Source organism: Carcharhinus amblyrhynchos, chromosome 5 (assembly GCF_965287045.1).
Source record: "Carcharhinus amblyrhynchos chromosome 5, sCarAmb.v2.hapA, whole genome shotgun sequence".
Classification (NCBI taxonomy): domain Eukaryota; kingdom Metazoa; phylum Chordata; class Chondrichthyes; order Carcharhiniformes; family Carcharhinidae; genus Carcharhinus; species Carcharhinus amblyrhynchos.
This window is the reverse complement of record NC_137328.1, coordinates 23293464-23309017: the sequence shown is the minus strand read 5'-3', so window position 1 is coordinate 23309017 and position 15554 is coordinate 23293464. Positions and strand designations below refer to the sequence as shown.

Sequence of the window (15554 nt, the reverse complement as noted above, 5' to 3'; positions counted from 1 at the left end):
AGGTTTCCCTCTTTTATTAGTAACAGAACAATGGAATCATGTACTCATTGTAAGTTGCATCTCATTAAAAATATTAACTTTCAAACATTTAACATATTTTTGTACTGTACTTTGGGATTTGTAGTTTGTACTTCTTGTTGCCTGCATTGGTCCCCAGACAGGTCAATTTTAAAACTCTCATCCTCTTGTTCAAATCCTTACGTGAACATGCCTTTCCCTGTCACCAGCTCCAGCACTACAAGCCTCAGAACTCTGCAACCCCCCCACTTTGACCTGTTGTGCATACCTGACATCCTTTTATTTTCCACTGACAGCATCAGACTCTGGAATTCTCTTCCCAAACCACTTCTCCTCTCTATCTGTTTCTTCCTTAAGATTTCCCTGAAACCTTCCTCTTTGACCAGGCATTTAGCATTTGACCAGGAATCTCCTTGACTCCTACTTAAGTCAAAGGCAATAGCAGTTAAAAATAAGCACAAAAATTGCTTTCTGGTGGGCTTGTGAATACACAAGTTGATTGTTCTTGAACCCCTGTTTGACGAATTTGATTTATAGTTCATATTGGTGTATTCTAATGTTACAGGGCCTATAGATTATAATCTGTTCATCAATCATAGAATTCTCTTTTCTACTCTCTACCTTTCTACAATATACAGTCATCAAGTGTAGTTATGACCAATTTGCAAAACTAACCTCAACTGTGAATTGTGATAATCCTAATGACAAACTTCAGGGCATTGCAGTGTAAAATTAGACATGTTCCAGAGGCCAGGATGATTTGAATGTGGCTTCAAAAAAAAGTAACCATTTTAAAAGCTAATATCAGTAAAACCATAACCATGTCTCTTTAGGAAAGGAAACTTCCCACCTTCGCTTCAGTAAGCCCAGTGCTGACACTTAACTGCCCAGCAAGCCATTCAGTTGGATCACCACCAGGGATGGGCAATAAATTTTGACTGTTCCATTTTATCGTTAGTGTGAATTTATTTTCAGGAATATTCAGCATTTTAGAAAATGAAGCAATTGTATTGAAAATAGTCAATCTATGAAACCTAATTTATTTATTCATTTATGGAATGTGAATGTCGCTTGCCAGCATTTATTGTCCGTCCCTAGTTGCCCTTCAGAAGGTGATGGTGAGCTATCTTTTTGAACTGCTGCAGTTACTGAGGTGTAGGTACTCCCAGTGCTGTAGGGAGTTCCAGGATTATGAACCAGCGACAGTGACGGTGATATATTTCCAAGTCAGGATGATGAGTGACTTGAAGGGGAACCTCCAGGTGCTAGTATTCCCAGGTATCTGTTATTCCTGTCTTTCCAGATGCTAGTGGTCATGGGTTTGGAAGGTACTGCCTAAGAAACCTTGATGAGTTCCTGCAGTACATCTTGTAGATGGTACCTGCAAGGTGTAGAAATCAGGATTTGTCTTGGATGGTGTCAAGCTTCTTGTGTTGTTGGAGCTGCACTTATCCAGGAAGGGGAGAGTATTCTGTTACACTCCTTCCTGACTTGTGCCTTGTAGATGGTGGACAACCTTTTGGAGGGTTAGGAGGTGATTTACTCACCTCAGGGTTCCTAGCCTTTGATCTGCTCTGGGTGCCACAGTATTTATATGGCGAGTCCAGTTCATTCTGTGGTCAATAGTAGCCCCCAGGGTGTTGATAGTGGAGGATTCAGCAATGGTTATACCACTGAGTGTCAAGGAGCAAAGGGTTAGATCCTCCCTTGTTTGAGATAGTCACAGATTAGCACTTGTCAAACTGAATGTTACTTGCCACCTCTCAGCCCAAACCTAAATATTGTCCAGATCTTACTGAAATTGAACATGAACTGCCTCAGTATCAGAAATTGCCAATGGTGGTGAATGTTTTTGTATAGTTATCTGTTAAAAGCCCCACTTTTTTGACTTTTTGATGGAAGAAAGGTCATTGATGAAGCAGCTGAAGATGGTTGGGTCTAGGACACTACTCTGAGGAACTCTTGCAATGATGTCTTGGAGTGATTGACTTCCAGCCACCCCAATCCTTTTCCTTTGTCGGGTATGACTCGCAACCAGTGGTGCATTATCTCCCTGATTCCCACTGATTCCAGTTTTGCTGGGGTTCCTTAATGCCACACTCAGTCAAATGCTACCTTGATGTCAAGGACTGTCACTCTCACCTCGAGCTTTCAGCTCTTTTGTCCACGTTTTAACCAAGTCTATAATGAGGTTAGTTGCTGAGTGACCCTGGTGGAATCCAAACTGAACATCCATGAACCGATCATTGTTGAGTAAGTGCTGCTTGATAGCACAATTCATGATCCTTTCCATTACTTTACTGATTGAGAGTAGACTGATGAGGCAGTAATTGGCTGGATTGTATTTGTTCTGTTTCTTGTGTACGTAACATATCTGGGCAATTTTCCACATTGTTGGGTAGATGCCAATATTTTAGCTGTGTTATAGTTTGTCTAGGGGCACCACGAGCTCTGGAGCACAAATCCATCGCCTTTGCAATATCCAGTGCCTTCAGTCATTTCCTGATATCACGTGGAGTTAATCGAATTAGCTGGAGACAGACATTGTGATGCTGGAGATCTCCGAAGGAGGCAGAGATGGATCATCCACACAGCACTTCTGGCTGAAGGTTATGGCGAATGTTTCAACCTTATCTTGTGCACTGATTTGCTAGGCTCCTCCATTATTTAGAATGGGGATATTTGTGGAGCCTCTTCTTCCAGTGCGTTGTTTAATTATCCACCACCATTCACGGCTTAATGTGGTAGGAGTGCAGAGCTTAGATCTGATCTGTTAATTGTGGAATTACTTAGCTCTATCTATTTATTGCTGTTTATGCACCTAAGTAATCCTGTGTTGTAGCTTCACCAGGTTGATGTCTCATTTTTACATATGCCTGGTGCTACTGCTGGTGTGGCAGCATAGTGGTTAGCACTGCTGCCTTGCAGTGCCAGGAACCTGGGTTTGTTCCTGGCTTGGGGCATTGTCGTACGGAGTCTGCATGTTCTCCCTGTATCTGAGGGTTTCCTCCATAGTCCAAAGATGTGCAGGTTAGGTGCATTGGCCATGCTCAATTGCTCCTTAGTATTCCAAAATGTGTAGATTAGTAGGGTCAATATATGGGCCTGGGTGGAATTGTTGAGGGTGCAGCCTTGATGGGCTAAACGGCCGTCTTCTGCATTGTAGGGATTCTATGATCAGTATTCCCTCCTGCACTTACCATCGAATCACGGTTGCTTCTTTGGCTTGGTGATAATGGTAGAGTGGGAGATATGCCAAGTCACGAGGTTTCAGTTTGGCTGAGTACAATTCTGCTGCTACTGATGGCCCACGTGGTTGCCCAGCTCTGAGCTGCTAGATCACATTTAGCACAGTGATAGTGCCACACAACACGATGGAGGGTATCCTCAGTGTAAAGAAGGACTTCGTCTTCATAAGGACTGTGGGGTGGTCACTCCCACCGATACTGGCTTGGACAGATGCATCTGTGGCAGGCAGTTGAAGATGAGGATAAGTGTTTTTCCGTCTTGTTTCCCTCACCACCTGTTGCAGAGTCCCAGTCTAGCAGCTGTGTCCTTTAGGACCTGGCCAGCTCGGTCTCTGGTGGTACTACCAAGCCACTCTTGGTGCTGGCTGTTGAAGTCTCCCACTCGAAGTAAATTTAGCATTCTTGTCATCTTCGGTGCTTCTTCCAAGTGGTAATCAACGCGGAGGAATACTGATTCATCAACTGAGGAGGGCAGTACGTGGTAATCAACAGGAGGTTTCCTTGCCCGTGTTTGATCCAGTACCATGAGACTCCATGATGATGTTGAGGACTCCCAGGGCAACTCCCTCCTAACTGTATACCATGATGCTGCCGCCATCTCTGTTGATACACCCAGGAATGGTAATGGTGGTGTATGGGACATTACCTATAAGGTACGATTCTGTCAGGATGTTGCTTGGCTAGTCTGTGGGACAGTTTTCCCAATTTAGGCACAAGCCCCTAGATGTTAGTAAGGAGAACTTTGCATGGTTAATAGGCTGGGTCTGCCACTGCCATTTCCAGTGACTAGGTCGATGTTGGGTGGCCTGGTTTCGTTCGTTTGTATTTTCTTTATAGCGGTTGAGTACAACTGAGTGGCTGACTAAGTCATTCCCGAGGGAATTAAGAGTCAACCACATTGCTGTGAGTTTGAAATCACATGTAGGCCAGACAAGATAAGGATGGCAGATTTCCTTCCCTAAAGGACATTAATGAACCAGGTGGGTTTTTATAGTAGTCAAACAATGGTTTCATGGTCATCATTAGACTTCTACTTCCAGTTGTTTTATTGAGTTATAAATTCCACCATCCTCCATGGCAGGATTTCAACCAGTCCCTACAGAATTATCCTGGATCATGCCTCTCGTAATTATACTCCTGTTTCCCCATTACTGTATAATAAAATGATGGGAGGGATTTACTATGCAAAATCAAAATATTTGGCTGTGTTATGCCATAGTTTTTATACTTGCGAATCAGTTCTATAAATCCTTTTCTTTATTTCTTGACATAGGTATGTTGAAACGATGGGTTGATAGTCAGAGATATTTGTCGGATCACCCTCATCTTGTTTGTCAAGAGACTGCAAACTACCTAATAAAATGGTGTTATCATTTAAAAGAGGAGGAGGTAGGTCAAAGACAAAAAATAACAAAATTTAGGTTGGACCCATGTTTCCCTGGGCTTTACTGTTACGAGTTTGTGACTAATTTTTATCAGTAATTTTTAACAGTGAAGTAGAATAGAATACTGCATATGCTGGAGAGATGATCAAAATCCAAAAATGCCGGAAACATTCAGGAGCTCAGGGAGCATCTGTGGAGAGAGAAACAGACTTGAAGAAATTTCATTGACTGAGCAATTGTTCAGGAACGTTTGTTCTTTTCAGAAGTTTTGCAGTAATGACTACCACTCGATTCTAAGTGTTTCAAATTGAGCTGCTATGTTAACTTGTTTGTGGTAATGGGCATTTTACCTCCAGTCTGCATGGTTGATTGTTGATTATTTGTGATGTGGTTGGTGTATGGAAAAACAGTTGTTTAAATAAGTTTTGATCTATAATGACCAACGTACTTTAGACTTGAGAATAAATATGAATTCAGGCAATGTATCTAGTGTGAAATTTCATGGTGGTAGCTTTGAGGGAGGAACAGAGACAGAGATCACCGGGCATGTTGATTTTCTTTTCAGTAACTTCATACTGTTTATATGTAATCCTTATGGAATCCCTTGTGAAATGAAAATTGAAGCATTGTCTTGAACATTATTACTTCTGATTCCCATTTACCTCCTTCCACTGAAGGTTTTATAGATCTTCATGTGATTGAGAATTTATCATGTTCCAGATTACAGGATTGTGGCATTATGTTTTAGTTCATTACATCTGCTAGAAAAAAGGCAAATTATTTTTCTGAACATGATAAAATTCATTCTTTTATCTCTGTCAACTTTGAGAACAAAAGCAAAGTTGTCTTTGAAAGTTTGTGCCAGATTTTCATCTGGCATTGGATCAGAAGAGAAAATACCATGTATTATGTCATTACTGTTTCCTAGCAGGTACTCTGTTTTGCCAAGGGGTGGTGAAAGCATAATAACTTTCCAAAGGGAATTTTCCTATTGATTTCTGGGACATGGGTATCTGCTGGCTGGCCATCCCTAGCTGCCTAGCCACTTTGCTGTGGCTCTGGAGTCACAGTAGGCCAAAATGGGTAAGGACAGCAGATTTCCTTCCCTAAGGACATTAGTGAACCAGATGGGTTTTTCCAGCAATCAACAATGGTTTTATGTCAACAGTAGATTCTTAATTCCAGATATTGAATTTAAATTCCACCATCTGCCATGGCAGGATTTGAACCTAGGTTCCCAGACTAGTAGCTGAGTTTCTGGATTAATGGTCTAGCAATAATACCACTAGGCCATCACCCCCCCAATTGAATATAAACATTAAACTAATGGGTTATGGGGAGAGTAAGTAGTCTCACAACACCAGGTTAAATTCCAACAGGTGAGTGATTCACCTGATGAAGGAGCAGTGCTCCAAAAGCTCGTGCTACCAAATAAATCTGTTGGACTTTAACCTGGTGTTAAGACTACTTACTGTGTCGATCCCAGTCCAATGCCAGCAACTCCACATTATGGGGAGAGAGCAGGGGAAGGAGACCATGTGGATAATTTCTTCAATTTGGTAGGTGCACAGTGGGCTGAGTAACCTCCTGCACTATGTGATTCTATGAATATATCTGTTGACATCTTGTACAATTCAGTGGGATGGGTGAGTAGATACAGATCAGGAACAAAAGGACATTTAATGAGAGCATTAAGAGGATGCAAAACAGTTGAACTGTTAGCAAAGAAAATTCATTTTTGGAAGAAAATTCCAAAGGGCTGAGGCGTAGTGGGTAAAAGATCACGTGTTAGTGGAACAAATGGAGCGGTGAAGTGGAGTCAGGAGGGTGGCTGAAGATGGGCGGTCTCACTCATGGTGCACGTGCTACCCCCCTCATCTGGTGGCCTGCGAACTGACAATGTTACTAGTGTGAGGCCACTGACGTGCATTAGCAGCTACTTGGAGCTACAGTTGATGGCTGGGTGAGTGTTGCGAACCAAGTGCCATTATCATTCCAGTCGTTGAACTACGGTCAGGATGTTGAACTATGCTCTGATGCACACCCCTCAGGAGTTCAGGAGGATGCTGCAATTATTCACTTATACAAAGGAAAAGGAAATGGTTGTGTGTGTGACAACCTCTGAGGGATCCCACTGCTCGTGATAGCTGGTAAGATTAGTTAGTCATGTAGCAGAATGTGCACTGACAGAAATTAAAAGTTCACAAAAGTCAGTTTCCAACATGACCATCACCATTTTGCAAACACAACAGATAGTGGCCAACAAACACTCTATAAATGGTGGAGATTAAAAAATGATGAGTAAAGCAGAGCTGTCATTGGTAAACCAGCTTCTGTCCTTGCACAATGAATGTGCAGCAAACTTAATCAAACCTGGGCTGCCGGAGGTCTTACTTTGTCTGGTGATGCATGTCCTTTAGGTAGAAAAGGAATGGAGAACTTCATTTCCCCCCCCCACCCCCGGCCATAAATTAGTTCACTTGAGATGTTTTGTAATATATCTCCTCGTTTTATTTACAGAAACAAGCACTGATGGAACAGGTGGCGCACCAGGCTGTTGTTATGCAGTTCATTATAGAACTGGGCAGAAGTCTTCAGGAGGATCCTCGCGGCTGCTTCAGACAATTTTTTGAGAAAGCAAAAGTAAGAATGTAAAATAATAGGGGGGTGGGGGAGAAAGAATTGTCATTCTAGAGCTCCCCTCAGTAAATGGTGAAGGCCCTCCCTATAATATTCAACCTAAGTCTTGTACGTGTTTTGTTTAAGTGTTGTATTAAATTACCATTTGTGGGAGTACTGTCTCCCTGCTTGTTTCAATATATAGTGCAGTGTAACCTGTGGGAGCAAGAAGCACCTTCTTGTTGAATTTCTTTGTTTCTTTCTTCCACTTATTTCTTGCTATGCCAGGAATAACTTAATCCCCCTGACTGGTAGAGATTTTTCAGTAAGTTATGGAGAGAGTTTTGCTGAGGTTACACAGCATTATGGCTTTCAGAGTACATGTTAATATGAACTACACACCAAGTTGGAAGGAATGGACTCCACATGCCAAATGAAATTTCTTAACCTTGTAACACCACAGTAGGAACTTGTTCAACCTATTGATCTGTGTTGGTTCTAAGTCTATTCCCACTGCAGAGTCTAGTCTTTCCTTTAAAGATGCAATGATGAGTCCTTTCTTTTACCAGCCAAGGCATGGAATAGAAGAGCAGGGAGGTTATTCTGGAACTAGGTGGGGGTTGTTCTCTGTGGAACAGAGAAGGTTGAAGGAAGAGTTGATTGAGATATACAAGAAGGCAGTGACTTGGGGACGTGTATTTAACAGGATTGGTATACCTAAAAGGATGGCAGAAGCAAAAGGTATCTGGATATGCACCTCAAGTACCATTAACCTGCTGAACCAACCTCTGGCCAAATGCTGGAAAGTGGTTCATTTTTTTGGCTGACGTAGCCATGATGGGCCAAGTGGTCTCCTCCTGTGCTGTAAACTTCCTATGATTCAGTTATGTCTGCCTCAATCTATGCACCTAGTAAGATTTCTTAACAGTGGGTGGATGGGGGTGGAAATAAGCTCAGTTTGGTCCTCCAATAATTAATTTAGTTCAGTTAAGGATAAACTTCACACTACTTTTCCTGTTTCTCATCAACTTTTCTCCTCCCCCTCCTCTCCCCATACACCTCCCCATAAAGGTAGCTGAAGAAGGTTACATGGAAGCATTTAATACCGAGCTAGCGGAGTTTATCCAACGGGTCCGGGAATTTGCAGAAGCCAAAACTACAGAGACAGTAACGATACATAATGTGGCTCAGCACCTAAATCATTTGGATGTTCATCGTTTGCCTCCTATGGAAGTGTTTGAATCTTTACCCCAGGTAAGCAACCTGCACACTTAGGGAAAAGTATGCTAATTTTCTTCTACCCAGGATGCAGGTTAGAAATGTAATGTTTTGAGCTATGTGTGGTTTGCTTCTGGATGTGATGTTTTGCTTCAATAAACCTAATGTTCAGGGTTGCAGCATTCAAAGTGAGTATTCCAGGCTACTTGCATAATTTTACTGAAACACTCTTGTCATCCAACTTTCTCATTTGGTTTCTGCCCAGGCCTCTGCCTCCTTCTATAGTTTGCCTGTGTACTTTTTACCATTGTGCCTTCCTTACTCCCTTGTAGTTTTGTTGTATCTTGGCTGATGATTCCATTTTTCTTGTACCAGCCATGCGGCTTCATCCATTATCTTCTCTTTCTACTTGGAAAGCAATCCTTCCTGGTGAAGGAAGTTTAATGTATTTAATCAAGTTACCTCTGTTGTTACTGACCACCTTCACTTGACATTGTTTCGGTGCACAGTTCCAATGCTGCTGCTTTGATGCTCAGATATTTCCGTCAAGTCCATTGCTTGTACTGCACTTCATGAGGCCATATTGTCTGGACAGGAAAAATTAACAGACCCAAGGAAAAATTCTTGATCCTAACAGGTAGCCTCACCTTCCTACAGCCTCCATCCTACTGTCCCAAACCGCTGGAAGCTGAGATTGTAGTTATCAGCCTTGTGGACACTTTGATTTGTATCTGCCTTATAGGAACTGAAACTATCTTTCCAGTTGAAAGATGTCCACGTCCTCCAGAACATGCTTAGCAATGTGAACCCTCAAGTACATTTTTAAGGATGTCTGTTCTTCTTAAGAATAGATATCGTACTCAGAATTTAAAAGGTCCTCTCTTATTTCTGATTTTGTCTCATGGAATCCCTACAGTGCAGGAGGAGGCCATTCAGCCCATCGTGTCTGCTTCAACAACAATCCCACCAAGGTCCTATCCCCATAACCCCATGTATTTTACCCTGATAACCCCCTTACATAAGGGACAATTTAACTCAGCCACTCCATCTAACCTGCACATCTTTGGACTATGGCAGGAAACCAGAGCACTCAAAGGAAACCCATGCAGACCCAGGGAGAACGTGCAAACTCCACACAAATAGTGACCCGAGGCTGGAAATGAACCCAGGTCCCTGGTGCTGAGAGGCAGCAGTGCTAACCACTCCTGCTTGCTTTCCATCATATTGAAAAAGGCTGTAGTATTTCCCATAGGTTAGGAGGGGAGCTAGCCCCCAGTTTGTCTGCTGTGGCTTTTGGTCACAAGGGAGATTTCTTTCCTTCCCTATCATGCCACAATGGCAATTCCACTTCTTTCTGTTGTGACCAAGCATAATTAAGTAGTTTTCCTTTACATGACATAAAATAATTCCAAAACCAGCCCTGAAATATTAGACTGCTGTGTTGAAACAGTTCAGCCCTGGATCACTGCGCAAATTGGGAATACTCTTAACTAACAATTTCCTTTGATTTATAATAAAACAGAAAATGCAGAAAAGCTCAGGTCAGGCAGCATCTGTCAAAAGAAAGTGTTTCTGGTTGGTCACCTCCTATTGCCTATTCCTGACTATTAATAGTACAACTATCAATAATTTAATATTTTGTTTTGGAAATTCTCATCTATTCCAAATATATACAAACCTGATAAGAATGAGACATGTCATTAATGGAAGCACTGTGTTAAAATATTTGATATATGTTAGTGGAGTTTATAGAGACTCCTTGTTAGCAGAAAAGCAGGGTATTTGGACACCAGTGGATCTGAGTATCGGTCTTTGGTGCATCATCTGTGGTGATGGTGTGCTTACTAATATGTAAAGTACGCTCATGAACATATATTTTATAGAAATTATGTCACCATAGGAAGTGAAGAAATTTCACATGGAGCAGGCATCTTAGTTAGCCAGCAATGTAAACAGTAACAAGAAGTCTCCATTAAAATCTCTACACAGGCTGTTCAGCTTTGTTTGTATTAGTCTAGAAAGAGATAATACAAAATCACCTGCTGGGATATGAGTTCATTTTGCCTCCATCTTGGTGATGAGCTGATATTGGCTGTGTTATACTGAGCAGGGAAATGTACAGGTCCTACATGTGATTTTATTAGATTTATATTAGAGTCTGGTTTTAAGAGCCTTAAATTCAAAGCAGTCTCACGTACTGGCACTATTTGCCATGAAATAACTGGACTCTGGTGTACATAATGGCAAACATGGTAAGAAGTCTCACAACACCAGGTTAAAATCCAACAGGTTTATTTGGTAGCACAAGCCACTAGCTTTCAGAGCACTGCTCCTTCGTCAAGTAAGTGGGAGTTCTGTCCACACACAGGGCACATAAAGACACAAACTCAATTTACAAAATAATGGTTGGAGTGCGAGTCTTTACAGGTAATCAAGTCTTAAAGATACAGACAATGTGAGTGGAGAGAGGATTAAGCACATGTTAAAGAGATGTGTATTGTTTCTAGCCAGGCCAGTTAGTGAAATTTTGCCAGCCCAAGCAAGTTGTGGAGGTTACAGTTAGTGTGACATGAACCCAAGATTCTGGTTGAGGCCGTCCTCGTGTGCGGAACTTGGCTATCCACCTCTGCTCAGCGACTCTGCGTTGTCGTGTGTCGTGAAGGCCGCCTTGGAGAGCATTTACCCAAAGATCAGTGGCCGAATGCTCGTGACCGCTGAAGTGTTCCCTCACAGGAAAAGAACACGTTTGCCTGGTGATGGCCGAGCAATGTTCATTCATCTGTTGTCATAGCGTCTGCATGGTCTCCCCAATGTACTGTGCCTCGGGACATCCTTTTCTGCAGCGTATCAGGTAGACAATGTTGGCCGAGTTGCATGTACTGTGTACCTGGTGGCTTTGTTCTTACGTGAGATGATGGCATCCGTGTCGATGATCTTGCAGAGGTTGCTGTGGCAGGATTGTGTGGTGTCATAGTCACTGTTTTCCTGAAGGCTGGGTAGTTTGCTGCAGACAATGGTTTGAGGGTATGCGGTTGTTTGAAGGCAAGAAGTGGGGATGGCCTTGGCGAGATGTTCGTTTTTATCAGTGACGTGTTGAAGGCTCTGGAGAAGATGTCGTAGCTTCTCCACTCTGGGGAAGTACTGGACGATGAAGGGTGCCGTGTCCCATGTTTGTCTTATGAAGAGGTTGGTGCGATTTTTTTCACTGTGGTGCATTGGAACTGTCAATCGATGAGTCAAGCACCATATCTTGTTCTTAGGACATCTTTCAGCGTCTGAAGGTGTCTATTGTGATCTTGCTCATCTGAGCAGATCCTGTGTATACGGAGGGCTTGTCCAAAGTGGATGGCTTCTTTAACGTGTTTAAGGTGGAAGCTGGAGCAGTGGAGCATCGTGAAGTTATCCGTGGGCTTGTGGTACAGTGAAGTGCTGAGTTGACCTTGATAGAGATGCATATGTCCAAGAATGCAACTGATTCCACAGAGTAGTCCATGGTGAGTCTGGTGGGATGGAAGTTGTTGATGTCGTCATATAGTTGTTTCAGTGATTGTTCACCATGAGTCCAAAGGAGGAATTTGTCATCGATGTATCTGGTGTATAGCATCGGTTGAAGATCCTGTGCGGTGAAGAGGTCTTGTTCAAACCTATGCACGAAGATATTGGCATATTGAGGTGTGAATTTGGTCCCCATGGTTGTTCCATGTGTCTGGATGGAGAACTAGTTGTTGAAGGTGAAGACATTGTGGTCCAGGATGAAATGGATGAGTTGTAAGATTGCATCTGGAGATTGGCAGTTGTCAGTACTGAGGCAGTTGCAGCAATGCCGTCGTTGTGGGGGATGCTGGTGTAGAATGCCGAGACATCCATTGTGATGAGGAGTGCACCTCTGTGTGCTCAGTTTCTGTAGGAAGTCTGTTGTGTTGTGACACTATGGGGGCAGTTCTTTGTACAATGGGTTTCAGGATGCCCTTGACGTAGCTGGAGAGGTTGGCGAACATAAGGCAGCCTTCACAACAAACGACAGCACAAAGTCACTGAGCAAAGACTGATAGCCACATGAGGACGGCCTCAACTGGGATCTTGGGTTCATGTCATACTATCCCATGACTTGCCTGGACTTGCAAAATCTCACCAACTGTCCTGTCTGGAGATGATACGCATCTCTAACTTGTGCTTAATGCTCTCTCCACTTACTTTGTCTGTACCTTTTAAGACTTGATTAGCTGTAATGACTCACATTTCAATCAGTTTTCTGTAAATTGAGTTTGTGCCTTCATATGCCGTTTGTGAAAAGATCTCCCCCTTACCTGACGAAGAAGAAGCAGCAAGCGCTCTGAAAGCTAGTGGTGTTTGCTACCAAATAAACCTGTTGGACTTTAACCTGGTGTTGTGAGACTTTTTACTGTACATAATGGGTGCCAGACCTCATCTTGAGTTGCCTGAGGAAGCATGTAGAATAAAGGAGGAACACCTCAGTTCTGTTCAGTACCTTGTTTCTCAGCTTCCTTTCCCCAAGGGAGAGGATATCAAAGAGCTAAGCTGCTTCATTTATGCTTCCATTATGGGGTATGGAGAGAGAAAGGAGAACTTAATTCATACAGTGACTTTAATATCTTTAGAATGTGCCAGAGGATTTTGAAACTAATAAATCACCTTTTTGAAGTGCAGTCATTGTTTATGTGCAAACATTGGCAGCTTCATTTGCTTAAAATTGTACTAACATCAGTGTCTTTTGTTCTGGAACTTGTATTGACTGAAGGATAGACAATGGTTAGGAAACTGCTGGAGAAAATCCCATGGAATTGTTTCATAACCACACTGGGCAGGTAGGGGTTTGGGTTGAACTGTGTTTATTATAGTCACAAGTAGGCTTGCATCAAGACTGCTATGAAGTTACTGTGAAAGTCCCCCAATCACCACACTCCAGCATCTATTCAGGTACACTGAGGGAGAATTTAGCATGGTCAATGCACCTAACATGCACATCCTTTTGACTGTGAGAGGAAACCCACACAGGCATGGGGAGAATATGCAAACTCCACACAATGATCCAATCTGAGAGTCGAACCCGGGTCCCTAATACAGTGCTAACCATTGTGCCTCCATGCTGCAGGCAGGTAAGGGTTTGGGTTGCATAGGCGGGTAGGTGTTTGGGTTAGAGTTCGCTTACATGTGTGTTCTCACATCCTGAATGGCATCTGAAGCTATAGTCTTCAGGTGAGGGTGCTACTTTTGAATCAAGTCTACTGTGTGTGTGTGTATGAGGGGGGGATTTAACTGCAATAATGTCAAATAGACATTAATTAACTGGCAACGTATTTTGTCACTCGTCTGTTCACTTGTCAATATATTTGTGGGACTTAATTTGAAAGAAAATTAGTTGGAAGTAAGTAAAATTCATGCTTTTTATTAGTTTCATTCCATAGAGTGATCGTTCAGTCCAGGTTTTTGTGCCATTTTCTGGTTCTTTACCCTCGCTATAATGGCAACAGTAAATTTTCATTGTCGGTGAGTTTGACTGCATTTCTGTTCGCTACAGGTTGCTGAACAGTACTTGCAGCGCTGTCTAGATGCAGGCTTACGGATCTACAATACTAAAGAAGCCAAAGAAGAAAGAAACGAAGAACCTAAAATGGACTTATCTTAAATGTTTGGCAGTGACATCATTAGCTATTTGCATAAGAAAATGTCCCTACATTTGAAGAGCAAGCCTGCTGTTTTTGTATGTAACTGTTAACTTGCCTATTTGAATGCTGCACTTTATTTGACCATTTATTTAGTTTAAATGTTGGCAGTATGATTTGGATGCATTCAAATGCTGGCTGTTTTGAAAGTAGGTTTGTAGGTCACCATTTTCCCCACCTTTCCTGTCTTGCATTGGCCACAATCTTCTGCTTTAATTTTTGCTGAGGATCAGCTAGATTGCACAGTGTATGTGCAGAATTTATCCTCCTCTACCATTGTGGTAATTGGGACTTGTATAGGTATCTCCTGGGTGACAGAGTTCCTGAAAATAGGAACACGGCCCTGTCAGAAATATTTACTAAGCTACAAATTAAGTTTCTCATGCATAAAATATATAGAAGTGAGGGGGGGGGAATGTGTGCTGGTGCCTTTGACTTTGGACAACATGGTCTACTTTTCTCCTTTTGATAATGTTAGCAATAAAATTGAGCATGAAACAGATTTCCTCTCCCTCGTACTGACATTTCACCAATATTGATGGAAAACACCTCAATATTCAAAGAAAAAGGGGAGAAATGTTGCCTCCACTAAGACAAATTCAGTTGCCCTTAGCTCCTTTTGGTTTAAAAAAATGTTTACATTAGTGGCTTTGCATTTATTTCTTTTGAGACTCGGTTTTTGACTAAATGTAAAAAGTTGACTGGATGGGTGACATTGATTTCAAAGCAACAGTATTTATCTTTACATGTGCATCATTTCAGCCTTTCTCCAAGAATGAATGGAGATTGAGTTATTTTGAGCATGACAGCCAGAGAGAGTTTACCTCTGCACGCTGGAAAAGTATACCACTCAGTGGAGGAGGGGAAAGAACATGTCTGATGTATATTTTTAAAAAAGAACAACTTGCAGTAAAGCAAGTGCTGAGACAGATGGTTGTGGTATGTAGATGATGCAATGGAGGATTTAAGCAGAGCAATTCACCCAGCCTGCGCTATCAGTATACTTGCACACTTTCTCATTGGCACTGCTGTGAAAACAGCTGCCCATCTTCCTCACCAAGTGAACCTCAATAACAGTAACACTGAGTAACCATTTGTGCGTTGTTGAGAGGTCAGAATTTACTGATTTGGATTTCTAATTAACCTGCAAAATAGTGACCCTTTCAATCAAAATGGTATTTGTATTCTTCCATGTTTTGTTCATGAAGTTCTGTGCTGTTGAATTACAAGTGCAGGAATTTGTGCACAGTTTGCACATTCTCCCTGTGCGTGGTTCTCCTCCAGGTGCTCCGGTTTCCTCCCACACTCGAAAGGTGTATGGGTTAGGTTGTTTGGTCGTGCTAAATTGACCCTTCATGTCAAGGGATGAGCAGGATAAATAT

At 42.2% G+C, this 15554-nt stretch overlaps 1 protein-coding gene across 1 annotated transcript in view; it reads left to right on the top strand.

The window, feature by feature from the left end:
* Nucleotides 1-14775, top strand: part of LOC145342923 (hsp90 co-chaperone Cdc37-like 1) — a 30385-nt gene extending 15610 nt beyond the window's left edge. The window contains exons 4-7 of the mRNA XM_080188544.1: nucleotides 4540-4655; nucleotides 7172-7294; nucleotides 8342-8524; nucleotides 14028-14775. Coding sequence (XP_080044670.1) covers nucleotides 4540-4655; nucleotides 7172-7294; nucleotides 8342-8524; nucleotides 14028-14135 — 530 coding nt within the window. The 3' untranslated portion in view covers nucleotides 14136-14775. The remainder of the gene's footprint in view (nucleotides 1-4539; nucleotides 4656-7171; nucleotides 7295-8341; nucleotides 8525-14027) is intronic.
* Nucleotides 14776-15554: the final 779 nt, after the last annotated feature.